General features: G+C 32.4%; 2 protein-coding genes across 2 annotated transcripts; both read left to right on the forward strand.

Annotated features, from left to right (window-relative positions):
• Nucleotides 1-1377: 1377 nt before the first annotated feature.
• On the forward strand, nucleotides 1378-17475 carry LOC108734720 (bumetanide-sensitive sodium-(potassium)-chloride cotransporter). Its single transcript, XM_025976263.1, has 18 exons — nucleotides 1378-1731; nucleotides 4725-5091; nucleotides 6994-7159; nucleotides 7330-7425; nucleotides 7700-8068; nucleotides 8951-9104; nucleotides 10065-10152; nucleotides 10977-11208; nucleotides 11296-11417; nucleotides 12124-12259; nucleotides 13087-13298; nucleotides 13544-13785; nucleotides 13917-14173; nucleotides 15255-15402; nucleotides 15494-15658; nucleotides 15713-15858; nucleotides 15925-16036; nucleotides 17240-17475. The coding sequence occupies exons 2-18, from the start codon at nucleotides 4759-4761 to the stop codon at nucleotides 17373-17375; spliced, it is 3114 nt and encodes a 1037-aa protein (XP_025832048.1). The 5' UTR covers nucleotides 1378-1731; nucleotides 4725-4758; the 3' UTR covers nucleotides 17376-17475.
• A 1656-nt stretch (nucleotides 17476-19131) lies between these two features.
• LOC108734748 lies at nucleotides 19132-21083 on the forward strand. Its single transcript, XM_018466411.2, has 2 exons — nucleotides 19132-20064; nucleotides 20547-21083. Exons 1-2 carry the CDS (start codon nucleotides 19288-19290, stop codon nucleotides 20997-20999), a joined length of 1230 nt encoding a protein of 409 aa, XP_018321913.1. The 5' UTR covers nucleotides 19132-19287; the 3' UTR covers nucleotides 21000-21083.
• Nucleotides 21084-21223: the final 140 nt, after the last annotated feature.

Raw genomic sequence — 21223 nt, forward strand, 5'->3', positions numbered from 1 at the left:
AAAGAATAAATGTACCTATATACTAGATTAATGATAAAAGATTTTATACATATGTATATTGGTTAAATGATAACGTGCGTATTTGTTTAGCTTTTCTGTAGCGTTTGCATAACGACGTTCATAGTGATAAGATACTTAACTTCAATTAATATGATTAATAAGGCGGGTAATATAGATACTAGTCTATATTTGTATCATAGATATCAGAAGACTTAGAAATGATAATATTTTCGGCATTTGTACTATATCTTTCGTTTTACACCCATGAAATTATTTGGAAAAAGAATTCCTTTGAAAAACAGTGTACATTCAATTTCTGCAGATTTGTGATTATCCAGTGTCCAAAATTCCAAGATGATTTTTGTCCTAAACTGTAGATATTGCCCTTCGTTTCAACTTTCACCTAGTGCTTTTGAATTCATTTGTTAGAAAGATTTTGGTTTTGTGATCATTATCATCCCCATCATGATAAAGTCGTCAGTTCTAAGACTGGTTTGACACGCACTTCCACTCTTTCCTATCCTGAGTAAATCTTCGCATTTCCCTAAAACTAGAACATCCCACATCCTTAACTATTTGCAAACAGTAATCTAATATAGGTCTACCTCTACCCCTTCTAACTCCCATTTCTGCATCTAGTATGTCTTTGACTAGACTATGCCTGAGAAGATGTCCTACCAACCCATCCCGCCTATTTCTTATTGACTACCATAGAGTCCCCTGTTCTCCTATTCTTTCTAATATCTCTTCATTTCTATTGTTTCCCCTTAAAGCTAGAATAGCCTCCCGCGTTCCTCTATTTCTTCTAAACCCAAATTGATCTTCCCCTAATAGTTCTTCCGCCCTTTTTTCCATCTTTGCATGCGAGATACTGACGCTCATTGGTCTTGTAAATTCTTTTGTGCTTTAGTCTGTCAACAATGAAGGGTTGATTTTTGTTTCACATATCTATAAGTTATTGATATTGGTCTTTTAAACGTCAGGAATTTGTCCATACTTTTTCCTAATATTGGACCAGGATTTAGACGACCGTCCCTATCAGGTTTTTGTCTTGTCAACCTGATATTGCTTCTGGTATTATCTTCATTTTCTTAGTTTTATTAGTTTTGTAGAAGTTGCATCAAAACGGAACCAGTTTCAGTATATAGCGTGCCGTTTTGGGTTTAATATTGACGTTTCAAAACGTAATAATCAGAAATTGATTTACCTGGTACTTCGTTTGGACCCATTTAGATGTTCCCGTTTTCTTTTTTTAGGAATTCAACTACTTAACTGCTCCGTACCGCATTAATTTGGTTACCCTGTAGATTCAGACCAAAAAAAAAGCTTAAGTGGACGATTGTATACATTCAAGCAAGGTCCTTTCTTTATAAAATGATCGACGTCTCGTTCCTCCGATTCAGTCAGTCGTGGTACGTAAACGTTGGAACAACAAGAGTACGCAATAATCCACAAAAAAGCAAAAGATCGCCGGCGCAGTTCATATTTCGTGTTCGTGGACGTTCACATCTTCTGTTTTCCATCCACCGCACGTGTGTGCTTTGGGCTGGCGTTCGACGTCGTCGCGTCCTTTGAACGGTGTGCGAGCTTTTAGAGTGGCGTCGCCGTCGTGACGCGACTTACCACCAGTTGCCAGGGGCTTTCGCACGGGTTTTGAACTTTCGTGACAAAGAGAAACGACCAAAAGTATTTTACAATGAGTTTCTTCAACTTTTGTTTTATACATTAACGGTACGTACGACTTTAACTTTAAAAATATATGTAAACAGGACAAAAAAGAAAGATAATAAGTAAAACAAAACGTCTATACTATATCTATAATTTTTAATGACTGACAAAAAATGTGTTTTTTCTTTTTTGTTTTGAAAATCAAGCTTTAAAAATTGTCAACAACATTAATGACATTTCGTATGATGTTCATTCATGATGGTTTTCCAATAGGTTTTCCTTTTCATATATTTATTATTTTATTAAATACTAACAAATATAATAAGTATCTTGTTTACAGTTGAGGTAATTTCATGATATTTGATTTGATAAGATTGCTTCGAAATCCAGATTTGTTTGTTTACTTGTCCCACATCAAATACGTTAGATGTGATATTTTTCTTGTCATGTCTTTCCGAATAATATCTAGTCTGTATTTTCATTCCAAATAATTCATAAAAATATTTGAATTGAAACTATATTTACATACAAAGGAATAACATCTTCATTGTCTACCTTGACCTAGTATATCACTTGTATATATGCGTTTATAACTATAATAAAACTATAACAATATACATAAAATTGTATGTTTACCAATTTAAAGTGCAAATGTTTTCATTTTTGTCCAATTTTTCAGAGGTAAAGTCTATTTCTCATATCAAATACAATAGCATTATTATATCCTGAAATTTATTTTAAATCTATATTTATTCGGTGCATTTTCTGTTGTTTTCAATTTAGTTAGTCGTTTTTACTAAATATCCATGCATGACATGTAGACATGAATTTTCTTCTGTTTTCATCTTAATAAAATAATAAATAAATTTTCCTCACTTTCCGTACATATCNTCAATTATTTATTTTTTAATAATATGTTTTTATATAACATGACTTAAAAATGGAAAAACATAATTTTCTTCAGAAATATTTACTTAAAGTTAAAATTCTTCAATGCTCAATTGTAAACTCACAAAAAAGTTTCATGTAATGCACATTTATATTTCTTACGTAATAAAAATTATAAATCCATAGAAAAACTAAAGATTGTAGGTCAACTTAAACGCTAAGAAATCTGTAGAATGAAAAAATTTAACTAACATTTACATGTACTTGTTGGATTATATGTTATATTATATTACTAAAAACAGATAGTTTTTTTGCTGTTTACACTTGAAATACTTTTAAATAAAACTTATCCTCTATAAAAAAAAAGTATCTTTGGAGTAAACAATGTTTTCATTCAGTACGCAATAAAACATATGTAATTAATACGTTAGAGTACATAATAATTAATAAAAATCCCCATTCCGTCTGTAATTTCCATTATGCTGCAAGGCAGAAAACATTTGCTAATTTACAGTACCTAGATCTAAACGCAAGTGTCATGTGAATGTAGATAAATTTTGATTAATCCGTACAATTGCTTCATTTTTTAGTAATATTTGCAATGAAAATGTCTCTTTCTTCAAATAAACCTGTAAATGATTAGATATACAAGAAGTAACTGTACAATAAGACCTAGTAAAAGCTACTAATTGAGACGGTACAGTATTTTTAACGTTGACTGTGCATTGTTTTGAGAAAAGAGAAATACTCACCTGTAGAATATCAGTATGATATAAACCAGACTATACTGGGTCTATCAGGTTTAAACCGGCCGAAACCGTACCTGTCAGTTAGCCTTCCATTTTAAAGGCATACCTAGTCTTGAAAACTGAAAACCAACGCATTATACGAAACGAAACGCCATAGGCACAATCAATTTTTTGCTTTTCGTTAATAAATACAATATTTTTTCTAACATATACCTATTGTTGTCGTCCACCAAATATTATAGCATCAGCTTTACTCGTATTTGCATGCATATGTAAAATAAATGGCCAAATTTGATATTCATCAATTCATTTTTTTTAACCCCCGACACAAAAGAGGGTTGTTATAAGATTAACGCGTGTATCTGCGTGTCTGTCTTTGGCATCGTAGCCCCTAAACGAATCAACTGATTTTGATTTAATTTTTTTTGTTTGAAAGAAAATGTTTTAAGTTTTGTATGCTTCATTATAATCAACGTCGTGGGTCGTATAAATTTTGAATTTAAAGTTTATTATTTTTAAGAGTATGTTAAAAATATCGTGAATAAGTTTAGAAATGAGGAGATATTAGAAAGAGTAGCACTATGGGAGTTAATAAAAAAGAAAGGAGATTATTAGAACGCCTTCTCACACATGAAAGGCTAGTTAGAAACGCATTAGAAGCAGAAACAGAAGTTAAAAGAGGAAGAAAGTTGATGTTTTATTGTATCTTGTACTCAAGAAAAAACGAAAATGTTTCAGTTCTAAAGAAAAATAACGCACTTGCTAGTAATAAATACAGATAAATAGATACGTAATAACAATCTACAGCTTCATATCCAAATATACGCAGTTATAAATTAATTTATACCAAATTAATCATATTACTATAAGTAGGTATTACATTTACTTATATTATACTCGTATTACCGATTGAAATAGGATAATATGCACGAAGTCTGATGATTGATTCATTTAATAATTGATTCGATACGTTTGGTTTTACTTTTGGTTTCATTAAAAACAAAGCAAACAAGAAAATAATATGTGAAGATTTCTATTCATTTATAAAATACATTTGTACTTGTACATATACGCAATCTCACAATAATTTTACGTTTACTCTATTTTATAAATGTAATAATAATAAGTTTTGTAAACAACACCTTGAAACTACTGCATTAAAAAAGTTTATTTCTTATCATAAAAATTTCAATAAGTATTTACGAAATTACCTATACCCACTGCCAGAAAGATAATGTTCGACATACTATGGTCTATTAACGCAAGTTGCAGTTGTTGATAAGACATGAAAATGTTAGTACTTAATAGGTAATGATATTGGCAAAGCAATATTTTAACTGACAGGTAGATGTAAATTCAGATAGATCATGTCTACAAATTTTGATATAAACACTCTTTATAAAATATTTTTTTTTCTAGGTCCTTGCAGAATACGAAGAGGGAGCAAACAAAGATGGACGGACGATTTACTATTAGTGACATTCAAGAAAATAATACGAGCGATTACAATAATAAAAACATGCACACTAATCTCGGTATAGACAATGTTGCATTAGAATTGTACGAGAATGGGGTCTTTGATAAGGATACGGGCAAAGATGAACTGAAGGACCTACCATCGAGAACGTCTGTTACATGTTTGCAGGATGGTAACACTGTAGCCCGTAAGAAATCCCTTGTCCAGTTGACCAGAGAAGCTTTACCACGATTGGAAAATTACAGAAACTCAAGGCGAAAAAGGCCATCCATTGGCGAATTATTACACGGCAGAAATAGTTCAGTTAAGGTTAGTTTACATTAATTACTTACTTTTATATTATTATTATATTTATTAGAGTTTAAAACGTTAAATATATTACCAGATTTGTCTATGACCAAAAGCAGCAAGCGCCACTGTTTTCTTGTTAACAATATGGCGGTCCTTTTTCACCATCTTGGTCACCTTTTACTATACAACATGGCGGCTATTAACCATTAATTGTTTGAAAGCCCGATTTCTATAATTTCGATGACTAATCTTGCCCACTGTCCATGTAATCGAATCCAATTCACGTTGAAAATGTCTGCTTTAGATTATTCTAGCTTTTGATACTGTTATTATGTCAACATAAAAAATTGTACGATAAAACTTTCAAAACCTAGTTTAAATTCAAGGTCAATATACCCGTTATTACAATACGCGCCCAAATTACCAGCAAACTCCTATAATCATTATGAAAAGTAAAAAGTACTAAACTGATTTGTAAAATTCATATGGGTACCTAAATGAATCAATGTAAAGAACATGATAAACAGAGAAGAACTGTTCTACATAAGACAGAATTAATGTATGAAGATGGTACTTGATATTTTTGTTAGTGCAACATGAAAAGATGGAATGTCGATAAAGAAACGTGTTCAGCGAACTTTTTGCCTTACTTGTATACATATATGCATACGTATAAAAAAGATCAAATGTCAAGCTACAAAAACAAAAGAAAGCTTTTGTAAAATTAGTCCCTTCTTCTGAGATCATTTACTAAGCAATGGAGGTAATAAAACTTTGTTTCCTTTTCGTACTGCTCCCTAGGGAATACGTTTATTTTTTCATTCTTATGATGAAGTTTGCTTAATAGTATCGTCGAGTTAAGGTTTCATCAACGTAAGTAGATTTTAGGAAAATTTACTGGTCAGGAATAACTGGAAAAAGCATAGGTTGTAATGATGATTTTCTTTTACATTTTAGTATCCTTTAATGAAAATTTATGCTATCCTTAATGAAATCGCTTGATTTGAGCATAAAAGTGTAATCTAAAACCCCACTGAGAAAAGTACGCTTCAAAATTATTCGTTAAGGGATGCAACTGTTTTTGGATAACACAGCGTTCAACAATATTCTCAGACAAAAATGTTATAACTACAATATTTCCAAAAATTTCTATTCTTCGACTCACATTAAAATTAGTGTTAACTGAAACTACTGAAGAGAATGAAAAAAAAATACGAAAACATTATGTATAACAAAAAATTTAATAATGGTCCAAAAAAAATTAGAAATCACCTGGCGAATAATTACTTCTCGCTAGAGTAACTCACACTTAGCAATCCTATTTCATGAACAAACTAATGTCCTTCACTCACCGGGACTTCTTGGTGGTCCATTGTTTTTTGAAACAATTTAACAAAATACTTATAGAAATTGGAGTATTTATTTAAATAAATCACTACGTATCGCTGCTATAATTAATAATTTTGACCACAATAATTACTGATTTTCACCAAATTTCGTGTGAAGATTCTGTCATAATTTATTATTTGTTTTCATCAAAAAAATTCTTCTAGCATAACTTAACTTAATAAATGATTCCAAACTACATACTACTGAGACGCTTGTTTTAATGATTCTATGATCAATGATCTTAATATAATGATTAATGGAAGCATCAGATAGACTTCTACAAATCAATTATTGTAACTTTGAAGTAAGTTAAAGTAAGAAGTTTGCTGAAAATATTGCTTTTCACAAATGCATCAACTTATTTGAGTTTAAGAAAGACATGAATTTGGTGTAAAGGAATTTATAATTATCTAAAATTGAAAATCGGAATTAGTAAATTTGATAAAAAGTTGAACTATCGATGTAATTATTCGGAAAATCAATCTCTTTGCTTTTTGTTCTAGAATACGATTATTATTCTTTTTATTACAGGAAAATAGTAGTACAAATGACGAAAAGATTCCAATTGAAGCAACAACACATACTGAAGGTATTAAATTAGGGTGGATTCAAGGGGTTATGATACCATGTCTTCTCAACATTTGGGGTGTAATGCTTTTCCTACGCCTGGCGTGGATTGTTGCTCAAGCTGGAATAGGTAAGCGGAAAATTGGGACTCCACTAACGTCTTTGTGTGATCTTTAGTCAAAATTGGTTGTTGCACTTTTAGAAAGAGAAATGTTTAAAGATAACACAATAAGATATTCGATTCATTCATTTACTTTATCCAAATAGTATTATATTTATATAGGTAATTGTTTATTACAGGTGAATCGTTACTTACAATTGCAATTTCAACGGCTGTTTGTGTTATAACAACGTTATCCTTGTCAGCAATTTGTACAAATGGGGAAGTAAAAGGGGGTAAGAAATCCTTAGCTTGATACCAATGAACTGATAACATTTTACTTGACTCGAAAGAATATGTATTTTTCATTGAAAATATTCATCCTTTATGATATTTTCAATTAAAAGCAGACATACAGGGGCACTTTTAATTGAAAATATTTAATATATATTATTAAGGAAGATAGTACCTACAAAGGGTAAAAGCAAACACAATTTTTCTTAATTAATTTGAGGCAGAGGGTTGAATATTAATTAACATTAACATTTAACGTGTTTTTCTCCGTACCAGGTGGAATTTATTTCATAATATCGCGTTCCCTTGGTCCGGAATTCGGTGCTTCAGTGGGGATAGTGTTTGCGTTCGCAAATGCGGTATCGGCATCGATGAACACCATCGGGTTCTGTAACTCGCTGAACGATCTGCTGAAAGAGCACGATCTTAAGATTATCGATGGTGGAAACAACGACGTCCGTATCGTAGGGGTGATAGCGATTGCGGTCATGATTCTCATTTGTGCCATCGGTATGGAATGGGAGTCGAAAGCCCAAAACTTTCTCATCGCCATCATCCTTGGCGCTATGGCCGATTTTATGATTGGAGCGATAATGGGACCAAAAAGTGACGACGAAGCTGCGAAAGGATTCACGGGATTTACAGGTGAGTAAAAAATACAATGATTGGTATTGGATTAGGTCACTTGATCATGACGAAAAATAGATTTATAAATAAGGCATTGACCCAAGTTCAAATACTGACTTGCAAGAATGAGACCAAAACCAAAAGTTAATCCTTAAGAGTGATAGTGGTTGAGATGTGCAAAATGGTTTTTTAAATCTGATCTTTTACATATTGTAATAAGAGAAAGAAATGGAATCCATAGTTTCTTTAGCTTTGGGTTCGTCCAATAAGTGAAGTTTTTCGAATCGTCTTCTAAGAATTTTGGATTATACACCACAATATCTTGTAGTTTTCATTTTTACACAGCTGGTATATCTCAATTCGATATTGTTTTGTCATAATTCATAGAATTTCGTAGTTCCTTGCTAAAGCTACGATAATTAATGATTTGGCAGGTGGTGATATCAATTTGGAACTTCAAAATTCCATGGACCATGATATTGAACCCGGAAAACAATATCGATCCATTATTTTAGATTATCTATTTTCAGAGGGTTTAGAATTTTTTGCGCTCTCTTCAGTTAATGAATTAGAAGACATTCATGGAATGTCTCTCTGTCTCCTTTTTAAGCTTCTAATATTTTTATTTTGTATTTTCATTTTAAATACAAGTATTTCTCTGGATATTGGACAGTAATATGTAAAAGTGAAACCACTAGATAAGAAATGCAAATTTTGATTAGATTTAATTCGAAAGACCAACGACAAGACTAACCCTAAATCTTCAAAGGCAAGATAAGGCGCTAACATGATTGATGTTAGTATTTAGTATGCGGAAAGAACAAAATTTTAATAGACGATTCCATACATAATTAATACAGTCTTCGTTTTCATCTTCCGTCATACCCTTTTTGTTTTCAGTTAGTACCTTCTCTGAAAACTGGTATTCCGCTTATAGGACGCAGGACGGTATCACGTACGATTTTTTTCAAGTCTTCGCAATCTTTTTTCCTTCAGTAACAGGAATTCAAGCAGGTGCCAACATTTCTGGTGACTTAAAGGTAAGTGTCTATTAAGGGTGAATAAGTTATCTAATTAATTATAGATTAATATTTTAAAAAATGGTGGAGTCGCCTGACATGTTTTGTTTACCTTTATGAATGTACTTTAAATATTCGCGAATAATTACTTCTCGCTAGAGTAACTCACACTTAGCAATCCTATTTCATGAACAAACTAATGTCCTTCACTCACCGGGACTTCTTGGTGGTCCATTGTTTTTTGAAACAATTTAACAAAATACTTATAGAAATTGGAGTATTTATTTAAATAAATCACTACGTATCGCTGCTATAATTAATAATTTTGACCACAATAATTACTGATTTTCACCAAATTTCGTGTGAAGATTCTGTCATAATTTATTATTTGTTTTCATCAAAAAAATTCTTCTAGCATAACTTAACTTAATAAATGATTCCAAACTACATACTACTGAGACGCTTGTTTTAATGATTCTATGATCAATGATCTTAATATAATGATTAATGGAAGCATCAGATAGACTTCTACAAATCAATTATTGTAACTTTGAAGTAAGTTAAAGTAAGAAGTTTGCTGAAAATATTGCTTTTCACAAATGCATCAACTTATTTGAGTTTAAGAAAGACATGAATTTGGTGTAAAGGAATTTATAATTATCTAAAATTGAAAATCGGAATTAGTAAATTTGATAAAAAGTTGAACTATCGATGTAATTATTCGGAAAATCAATCTCTTTGCTTTTTGTTCTAGAATACGATTATTATTCTTTTTATTACAGGAAAATAGTAGTACAAATGACGAAAAGATTCCAATTGAAGCAACAACACATACTGAAGGTATTAAATTAGGGTGGATTCAAGGGGTTATGATACCATGTCTTCTCAACATTTGGGGTGTAATGCTTTTCCTACGCCTGGCGTGGATTGTTGCTCAAGCTGGAATAGGTAAGCGGAAAATTGGGACTCCACTAACGTCTTTGTGTGATCTGTAGTCAANATTTGACCGATTTAGCCAACGGTACATTGACCAACTGTGTTGAAGATTTGAGCTGTCAATATGGACTTTTCAATAGTTATACGGTAAGCAGCAATTGTACTTAAAAATACTGAGTACATACACTCGAGTCAGTTTCGGAAGGCGATATTTACCATAAATTATTCGACAGAGAGTAAATCTGTAATCAGTTTTGCAAGCAGTACATTAACAAATTTCATTGAAGATTTGAGCTACTACTTCAACAATTGAACGGTAATCAATCTGTATGAGTAGATTTATTGAACGTTCACCTGAGCCAGTTTCGGAAAGCGATATTTGCCATAAATTATTCGACAGAGTAAATCTGTAATCAGTTTTGCAAGAAGTATATTTTAACAAATTTCATTGAAGATTTGAGCTACTACTTCAACAATTGAAGGGTAATCAATCTGTATAGATAGATTTATTAAACGTTTACCCTAGTCAGTTTCGAAAGGCGATATTTGCCATAAATTACTCGACAGAGAGTAAATCTGTGATCAGTTTTGCAAACAGTACCTACATTAACAAATTTCGTTGAAGATTTAAGCTACTACTTCAACAATTTAACGGTAATCAATCTGTATGAGTAGAACGCTTACCTCAGTCGTTTTCGGAAGGCGATATTTACCATAAATTATTCTACTACAAGAAAAGCTGTTTTTCTACCTTGTTACGTACCAATTTTACCAATTTTTATTTTCGATAATAGTTCTTGGTAGTTTTAAATTTCAAAAGCATTTGTCGAATTGAATCTAGAACAGTAGAAACAGATTGATTTCCGCGACGAAATTGATATTTCTTTAAAAGCACATGAATTTGATACATGCACTTTACTGCTTACCCGCCTATGCATCAGGGATGTTATACGTTCGTTATTGTGCTACAGATAATGCAACTGATGTCAGCATGGGGACCTTTTATCTACGCGGGATGCTTCGCTGCAACCCTAAGCACGGCTCTGACCAATCTACTGTCCGTTCCCAGACTTATACAAGCTCTTGGAAAAGATAAGATATATCCCGGATTAATATTCTTTTCAAAAGGGTACGGAAAAGCTGGAGAACCGTACAGAGGATACGTGTTGACCTTCTTTGTGTCTTCAGCTTTTCTCTTAATTGGTAAGGACATTAACTAACTAACTAACTACTAAATTGTTTGGTTGTTAAACGAATGCGTCTGAGAGAAACGCCTTGTGTTTATTACAGCCGAACTTAATGCGATCGCTCCGCTAATATCAAACTTCTACTTGGCATCCTACGCTCTCATAAACTTTTGCACATTCCACGCGGCGCTCATTAAACCATTGGGGTGGAGGCCCACGTTCAAGGTGAGTTATTATCATTTACTTCTACATCCATACACCCCCAACACCATTCTTGATCATTAACGATAGTTCTGCGACTATACAAAGAATAATTTAAGAAAATTGTATGCACTGTCAGATTCTTTGGAAAATTTTAAGAAAAATTTTCTTTTACAATATTTCGGTCCGACGCCTCCCTATCGAATAATAACGGAATGTGTAGAGGCAGTGGTGTAGCGTGAATTTCTGCCACCCGAGGAGAACCCTTAATTTGCCGCCCGATCTAATACTAAAGAAATCATTTTTACCGCCCCTACATTTGCACCGCCCGGAGCCTGTGGTCCTCTTTGCCTCCTTCTACACTACGCTACTGTTTAAAGGAATCAATATCTGACCAATCAATGCGTTTCTTCTTTGCTGCAACTCGGTGCAGGCGAAATCTAGACAGCGAACGGTTCATTTGCTTCTACTTGCAGCAACGAATAAGCACTCTGATTGGTTGATTATTATAATCATTGATTACGCGGTAAATACACGCTGGTTGGAAAAAACATAAGAGATGAAAATGTCTTAAAATTTTATACAGAATCGTATGGAGTAGGTGCTTTTATTAAAATATAACATACAATACAATAGTAATAATATTATATCACCAAATTGTTATTCGTATTCTAGTTGTTTTCCCCAAATGTAAAATTTAAAGACATAATTTGTTTAATTTTAATTTTAGTACTACAACACTTGGTTGAGTTTATTCGGTTTTGTTATGTGCGTCGTAATCATGTTTCTAATTAGCTGGTTGACATCGCTTCTGACATTCATTGTCATCCTTGGCCTGTATTTGGTTGTTGTTTACAGGAAACCAGGTGAGTGTTTTCCAGGACTATTTTACATTCTAATTAGATAAAACGTAAAGCTTTCGGTACTACGAATCGTTTCAAATTTCATTTCATAGTGGAATAATTAATTTTGTTTACATCAACGGCTCCATTTTGATTGAAAAGAATACGAAGCTAAGTATCTGTCCTCTTCATATTTTTTTGACTATTAAAAACTCAAAAGTTTGTTTCAACGTATATGAAGAAAAATGGGTCAGTTTTTTAATTAAGAAGAGAATTAAGGATGTGTCGGATGTTGAGTGTCGGGTTGTCGGAAATGAATGATAAAGTATTAAAATTTGTGGACATAGCCGCACGTGTTATTTACTTCTTTATCGGTTGGTTAATTAATTCTAAAGCGTATACAAGTGGATCGAATCGAAGCGATGGATTTTGTATGGCTCTGTGCGCACCCATGCATTCTCGTTTCATTCACATTGAAATTGTTAATTCTAATTTTTCTACATGAAATAATTTTCATTAAACTGACTTGTTTTCTTTATATTTATCATGAAAATCATTTTGCTCAAATTTGAACGGTTAAACGGAAAATGTACCTTTACAAACAATGTAGAAAATTACACTCTTATAGAAAATTTTTTACTAAAACAATTGCTTTTGATTTACTTTTGCCAATACTTCAGATTTACTTTTTATATTTATTGGTTTTCCATTCTGTAATAAATAATAAAAAGTTCGTTAAGCGGACTTTCTTGTAATAATTACGGTGTTGATTAATTTTTTGTAATTTGGAGAAAAGGCCGTTCGGCAAATAAAGAAACGGCTTTCTTTAATTTTATTGTTCCCTTTTATAGATGTAAACTGGGGTTCTTCCACCCAAGCTCAAACATATAAAACGGCATTAACTAACACACTCAATCTAATCAATATCGGGGAACACGTTAAGAATTACAAGCCCCAGGTTATGGTTTTCTGCGGCAAACCTTCTTCAAGGACTCCGCTGTTGGATTTCGCCAATCTAATTACGAAAAATCACTCTCTCTTGTTGGTAGCCGAAATTTCAAATGTACGCTTCCTTTATTTGCTCTTTATCGGGTCAGTGTCCATTAAAGTACTATCGACAACTGTAATATATCGCATAAAAACGATAAATCAAATTTATAAGGAATTAACAATTAAAAAATTCCAAAATAATAGCAAAGAACTGCTTTGTAGACGAAAAGTGAGAGTTCAAGATGTATGTACTTTAATGGGCACTGCAGTATGTATATGAGATGTCTGTCCATCCAATACTTTAGACATTTTTGACAGGAGCACTTGGACTATCGAACTCGATCAGCGAAAGTAAAGGCAGGTTATGATTGGTTAAGGAAAAATAAAATAAAGGCATTTTATACTCTTATTGACGGAGTGGAACGAGATGTTGGAGCCAGTGCTCTGTTTCAAACGGCTGGAATAGGAAAATTAGTTCCTAATGTATTGCTGCTGGGCTACAAGAATGACTGGAAGACCTGTCCTTATAAGGACGTTGTCACGTATTTCAATATCCTTCGGTAAGTACTCCCCCAGTGAAAATTTTAAAAGTGGAGGTACCATTAAATGGCATCGCAATATTGTTCTAGTTCAAATTGGAAATTTAGAATACAAATATTGAAAATTTTGATTTTCCATTTTCTTTCTTCAGTACGGCTTTTGAAAATCGCTACGCAGTGGCGATCCTTCGTCTTCAAGATGGTCTGGACCACAGTAAGCTTACGGGTGACGAAGATAATCCTTCTAACAGCGCATCCAATGATCTTTCACTCGGTCAATCGTCGGGCATTCATACGTCAGCCTCAACTCATTTAATGCGTGTCGATTCCAATGTAGATATATCATTTATCAACGTTCCTGAAAGCGTATCGTCCTCTCATCCCAGTATTAGTGAGTATGTCTTAAAATGTACGTCAATGTTTTTTGTTTTCCGCATGCTGATTTGATTAGGTAGTAATCAAGTTCATTTCAACTTTTACTACTAATTAAACGATAATCGCAATCCTATCCTATACATCATCATAAAGTCGTCAGTCCTAAGACAGGTTGGACACGCACCTTCACTTTTTCCTATCCTGAGGTAATCTTCGCACTTCCCTAAAACTAGAACATCCCATGTTCTTAACTATTCGCGAACAGTAATCTTATCTGAGTCTACCTCTACCCCTCCTAACTCCCGTTTCTGCCTCTATGTCTCTGACTAGACCTTCATGTCTGAGAAGGTGTCCTACCAACTTATCTCGCCTATTTCTTATTGACTTCCATGGAGTCCACTGTTCTCCTATTCTTTCTAATACCTCTTCATTTCTAACCTTCTCTATCCACGGTATCCTCATCATTCGCCTGTAACACAACATTTCGAATGCTTCTAACCTTTTCTATTTCGCCGCGCCCACTGTCCTTGGATTCGCACCCATACAGCGCCGTGCTCCAAACATTCACCTTTAACAACCTTTTTGTATTTCTAAATTAACCGTTCGCGAATATAAAAGTGATTTCTTTTTATTAAAGGCGACTCGACCCTGTGCTATCTGCATTTTATCTACTACTACTCCTTTCGTCCTGACTTATCTGACTTCCTAAATACATAGAATCGGCCCTTTCTTCTAACTTTTCGTTTCCTATCTTTATTTTTGCTCTTTCCGTACTTTTTCTTCCCTTGCATACCAGTATTTTTGTTTTACTTTTATTTATTTTCATACAGTACTGTTTTGTCAATACCTCTTCCATTCCATGAAAATGTCATAATACTCTAATAGTACTCTATATCCCAAGCCTAAAGACATATTCTACAAATGCCTCTTATATGCGAATCTCTTATAAGCAATTTACACTGTACTACAAGAAAGTCAAATGGAGTAATGTGAAACGTTTAGAAACCCAATATGGCTTTCGACATTCAAAATGCTATCGTTATTTTATGCTTTTTTTTAATTGCTTTGCGTGTTTTCTAAATTGATACCAGATGTGTTAATAATGACGTTTATAGATTTTGCACCATTCAAAAACACACCAAATGTTTCATCCAACAAAAAACAAAGAAAAAGAAATGAAGCTATTGCACACATTCTATCATCGCAAAATGGTGACATTCAAATTCCAGGATATGTTCTAGAGAAAATAACCATATTCAGGAGGTATTTTTCCTGTACCATATTTGAAATTTGTTTTAAAAAAGGATAATTTTTATTTAATAAGCTTAAGATATATTAAATTAATCATTTCTAGGAAACAACCGAAAAGAACCATTGACGTTTGGTGGTTGTACGACGATGGTGGATTAACGATGCTATTGCCATACATAATTTCTACCAGAAACAACTGGTCTTCCTGTAAACTGAGGGTATTCGCCCTGGTTAATAACAGGAATGAACTGGAAACTGAAGAACGAAAGTAATATTTTTTTTCCTACGAAAACTTTACCATCAAACGTAATATTCTTTTTAGTATGGCCAATCTGCTTTCCAAATTTCGTTTGGACTATTCCAGCCTTCAAATGGTACAAATTTCTGATAAGCCGAAAGAAGAAACGATACAGTATTTTAATGATTTAATCGCCAAGTTCCGTGTCAGTGAAAAAGGTGAAAATGAAGGTAATTTTATTATTTATTTTATTACTTCCTTGGTTTTTGATTTGTTATTGAAATTTATTTATGCAGACGGCGTTATAACCGATTTAGAATTAGCGACTTTGCAAGAAAAAACAAACAGGCAGCTACGTTTAAGGGAATTACTTTTAGAAAATTCCAGCTCAGCATCCTTGGTTGTAATGTAAGTACAAGTCAAAACATTTTACATTTCTAAAAACATTTCATAAAACCATAAACCACACTAACTAATTCGTCAATTAAATAAACCTAAATCGTCAGTACTTTTAATGTATGATGCCCAAAAGTCGACTATCGTCTATAGAAGTATGCCTATAAAAGAATATTTACACTTTGTGTTATAATATTTTTAAGATATAAGTAGCTCAATTTTGACTCATAATGTACTCGCTTAAAGCTCGTCTTAAATGCATCGTACAATGTTAGTGTAGCTACTGTAGATTATTTTTGACGCTGTAGAGTGCGTCAACAGGCCATAATATTTTCAAGAGAAGTAGGCGAGTTCTATCTCACAAAGTACTCGGTTAAAACTCGTCTTAAAAACATCTAGCAATGATTCAGTATAGTTGCTATACAACATTTTTGACCATAAAAAGTGGTTCAACCAGTCACAAATGTTATAATATTTTGATGATATAAGTAGCTCAGTTTTGACTAACAAAGTACTCGGTTAAAGCTCGTCTTAAATTAATCGTACAATAACTTAGTATAGCTACTGTAGATTATTCTTGACGCTGTAGAATGCGTCAACAGGCCATAAGTGTCATAATATTTTCAAGACGAGTAGGCGAGTTCTGTCTCACAAAGTACTCGGTTAAAACTCGTTCTAAAAACATCTCGCAATGATTCAGTATAGTTGCTATACAACATTTTTGACCATAATAAGTGGTTCAACCAGTCACAAATGTTATAATATTTTTATGATATAAGTAACTCAGTTTTGACTAACAAAGTACTCGGTTAAAACTCGTCTTAAATGCATCGTACAATGGCTTAGTACAGCTACTGTAGATTATTCTTGACGCTGTAGAGTGCGTCAACAGGCCATAAGTGTCATAATATTTTCAAGGCGAGTAAGCGAGTTTTGTCTCACAAAGTACTCGGTTAAAACTCATCTTAAAAACATCTTGCTTCAATGTAGCTGTTATACAACATTTTTGACGATCAAAAGTGGGTCAAGTGGTCACGAATGTCATAATATTTTCAATATGAGCAACTGATTTTGACTCACAGAGTACTCGGTTACAACTCATTTTAAAAACATCACACAAACAATAGTTCATATCAGCTCACTTGATATACCCATATTAATTTTAATAATCGTTGATATAGTTTGTTTTTCATCAATATTAACGTGATTTTTAAGGTCGCTACCCATGCCCAGGAAGGAAAGTGTCTCACCAATACTGTACATGGCATGGTTGGAAGTACTTACGCAAAACCTACCCCCTTATGTTTTAGTAAGAGGCAACCAACAGTCAGTTTTGACATTTTATTCTTAGACAATGCTTTTTTTTTATTTAATTACGATCAGTATTTACCCAAACTAAGTGTCATTTACGAGAGCTTTAGTAAAATATATTTAATAAATAGACTATTATGTAATACTCATTTATTATTATCAATAAACTTGTTACATTTTGTAAAATTTGACTCTTTTTTATTTTTTTTTACTTAATTTCAAGACAGCATAAATTGGGAGCTATCAATTGAAATAAAAAGATAAGCTCAATTGGCTTGGTTTACAATTTGTATAATCACCGGTTTTTGTATTTTTTTATTATTTATTTTCAACTTTCTAAATNTACTCCACTTTCAAAAATCATTGGCGCAAATACGCGAAATTTGGTCTCGCAGTAGCTTGTACGTTAATAAATATTTACTACAATCCGAACCACAACGAAGCCTTAAATATTAGCGAATTGATGGAAAGCGGAAGCAATTTTGCAGAAACGTTTGCAAACTCTGAAATCCTAGACAATCAAACGTACAAGAAAAGAATGAGAGGAGTTGTCACACATTTCGTGAATAATGATTTTATCTAATCATAAATATTTGTACCATATGGTAACAACAATTGTATTTATATAAATAAATTAAAACTTACTTGTTTGCTTACTTTTTTGTGTGAGTATTTTGTGTCATGCAAGACAACTTTACAATTTCGTTTCAAATATTTAGTTTCATGACATAGGCAGATGAAAATGATTTTCGTATTTTGTGTGACACCTGTATAGTACGAGGGCTATTAAGACAATTAGGAAACTGTGCCTTTAGCTTTGAATTTAATGTAAAGGGAGTTGGAGTAATTGGACTAATTCTACATACCAATTATAAGTAGTGGAAAATCTGGCTCTTTTGTTAGATAATAATAATTGGATAAAGTAAATTGCCAGATAAGGGAATATCATACAATATTATTTAAAAGCAAAATAAATAAATCTTAAAAAGAGGTAAATTTCAAAGAATTTGAAATTGTTCAAAGTTGCACCTGTTTCCACTTGCTTAACAATAGAACAAATGTTTTGAAATACAGTGTTGTACAAAAACGTACTTGTTAATTGAAATAAAAATCATTGATCGAATTGTATCCCAAAATTAACAATTGCAAGTCAAAATTATGAATTAGGAAGAAAGATGAACTTATCAAATGCAGTGATTTATTTTAATTAGGATTTTTTCGCAAAGGACATATCTACAATACAGAAAATCATTTAAAATTTATTTAATTTTATTTAACAATAATCTTTATAATTGTGTAATATAGATCTATTATTTCTCTTCATGAAGAGGAATATAAAAAAACAATAAATCTATAACATCTTTAGGTCAATTGGAAAATAACTGCAAAGTTATGATTTAATGAAGATGACATACAATTACTTCCTTTAAATATGCATCAATTCAAACTACTTATGCATTTGACCTTCTTACAATTTATTTAATAATGTTCAATAAAAGACAGGCATTATAAGTTTACAACATTTTGTCTTACAATTTTAGATATTATGGATATTGGATACAATTGGTATATCTACTCATTCTTTTTAAAACTTTCGAATTTTGTTGTCAAGTTAAATTCTATCTAACTAATGATAATTAAAAAAAATAAAATTGTACCTAAATAATTTCGGTTGCATCCGATGCACAAATGAATAATAGAAATCCTGCCCGACTTGTACACTTAATTTGCTGATTCATCTACGTATAATTAATTTCATAATGCAATATTTATTTGTATTTTGCTACATCGTAATTATTATTTATGATGTCTCTATAATTTGCGGTTATATAATAGGATAAGTGAATAAATGCGTTTCAAGAAGTCACCAGATTGACATTGAACAGATCCAAACGTACAAGTTCATTTCCGGGTTCCTCAATTTCAAACAATTTTTGAGCGAAGAAGTAAACATGGAACAACAAGAAAATCTACTAAACAAAATGGTTAAGGAAATTGCAAAAGAGAACAAATTCGTCAATCCGAAAACAACAATTTTTGAAACTGTGAAAAATGGTTACCTGGGAATCCCTCACAAAATTTCGATAGAAGAAACCAATAAAAGCGGTGGCAAGGGAAAATCGCTTCATCTGTTTTTGAAGTCAGCTCCAACGGGTTCGAGGGATGTCCTCCCTTTCCGGGACGCCTTCCTCAATGAAATAACAATGTACGAAGAAGTGCTACCAACATTTTTTAAATTCCAAAAAGAAAAAGGGGTAAAAGAACCATTTGAAAGTATCACGAAATGCTACAAGAGTTGTTCTGTAGAAAACCAGGAACTTCTCATTTTTGATGATTTAACCAAGCACAACTTTCTCCTATGGGATAAAGTCGTACCAATGACAAAGAAAAGCATCGAATTCGTCGTTAAACAAAGTGCTAAATATCACGCAGTATCGTTCGCAATTCGTGAACAAAGGTTTGATGTGTTTAACAAATTAACGAGCAAGCTTTCGCTAAGGGCATTCCACGACTTTTGTAAAAGCTCATCGATACTGCAAACTCTTGTTGTAAATGCCCAGTTCGCTTTAAAATGCTTTGATCCACGAGCAGACGAACAAATTTACAATAAATTTAACCATTTTCTGGAAAACGATTTGAAAGAAACAGCTTTGGGCAATTCGGGCGGCAACGATGTCGTAATTATTCATGGAGACAGTTGGTGTAATAATTTTATGTTCAAATTTAAGGTAACTACAATATTTTCATTTTTGTATAAACAAAGGATTGTTTTTATTTTTGATCTTGTATTAATAGTAACTACTGATACCATAATTTCGTCAGCATTACATATACTTTTTCAAGAAAATAGCCAAAACTCAAAAGACCAATAACAATACCAATAGTTGTTTAGTTGACAACACCAATATCAATTTAGGGTAAAACTTGTTTTTGCAAAACAAAATTAAGGATCAATTTGTAAGATTAAGATCAAAAACACAGAAAATTATTGTTTAATTCCTCGAGAACAAAATTACATTTGAACGATCACAACCAACACTATAATATTTTTATTTTATGTTATCACCTGTATATTTCCAAAACAATAAGCAAAGCTCAATCTCTAAGACTAATACTAAGAACAAAATCAATTTTGTCATTTTGTTGTGCGTTTGTTTTTGTTTTACATTAAATTTTGCAAGATGTTTAGATGTAGACTTTTGTCCTGCAGGACCCAAATAATCCTGATGATGTAGAAGAAATGAAGTTCTTAGATTGGCAGTTCTCAAGATTGGCATCTCCAGTAATTGATTTGAGTTACTTCTTCTACTGTAATGGCCCGCAAGAGGCGTTCGACAATTTAGAACATTATATGAAATTATACCATAATACATTAGGCACATCTCTGAAAGACATGGGAACGGACGTTGAAAAAGTTTTTCCATACTCCACTTTCAAAAATCATTGGCGCAAATACGCGAAATTTGGTCTCGCAGTAGCTTGTACGTTAATAAATATTTACTACAATCCGAACCACAACGAAGCCTTAAATATTAGCGAATTGATGGAAAGCGGAAGCAATTTTGCAGAAACGTTTGCAAACTCTGAAATCCTAGACAATCAAACGTACAAGAAAAGAATGAGAGGAGTTGTCACACATTTCGTGAATAATGGTTTTATCTAATCATAAATATTTGTACCATATGGTAACAACAATTGTATTTATATAAATAAATTAAAACTTACTTGTTTGCTTACTTTTTTGTGTGAGTATTTTGTGTCATGCAAGACAACTTTACAATTTCGTTTCAAATATTTAGTTTCATGACATAGGCAGATGAAAATGATTTTCGTATTTTGTGTGACACCTGTATAGTACGAGGGCTATTAAGACAATTAGGAAACTGT

This window comes from Agrilus planipennis, unplaced genomic scaffold (assembly GCF_000699045.2).
Source record: "Agrilus planipennis isolate EAB-ADULT unplaced genomic scaffold, Apla_2.0 scaffold66, whole genome shotgun sequence".
Lineage (NCBI taxonomy): Eukaryota > Metazoa > Arthropoda > Insecta > Coleoptera > Buprestidae > Agrilus > Agrilus planipennis.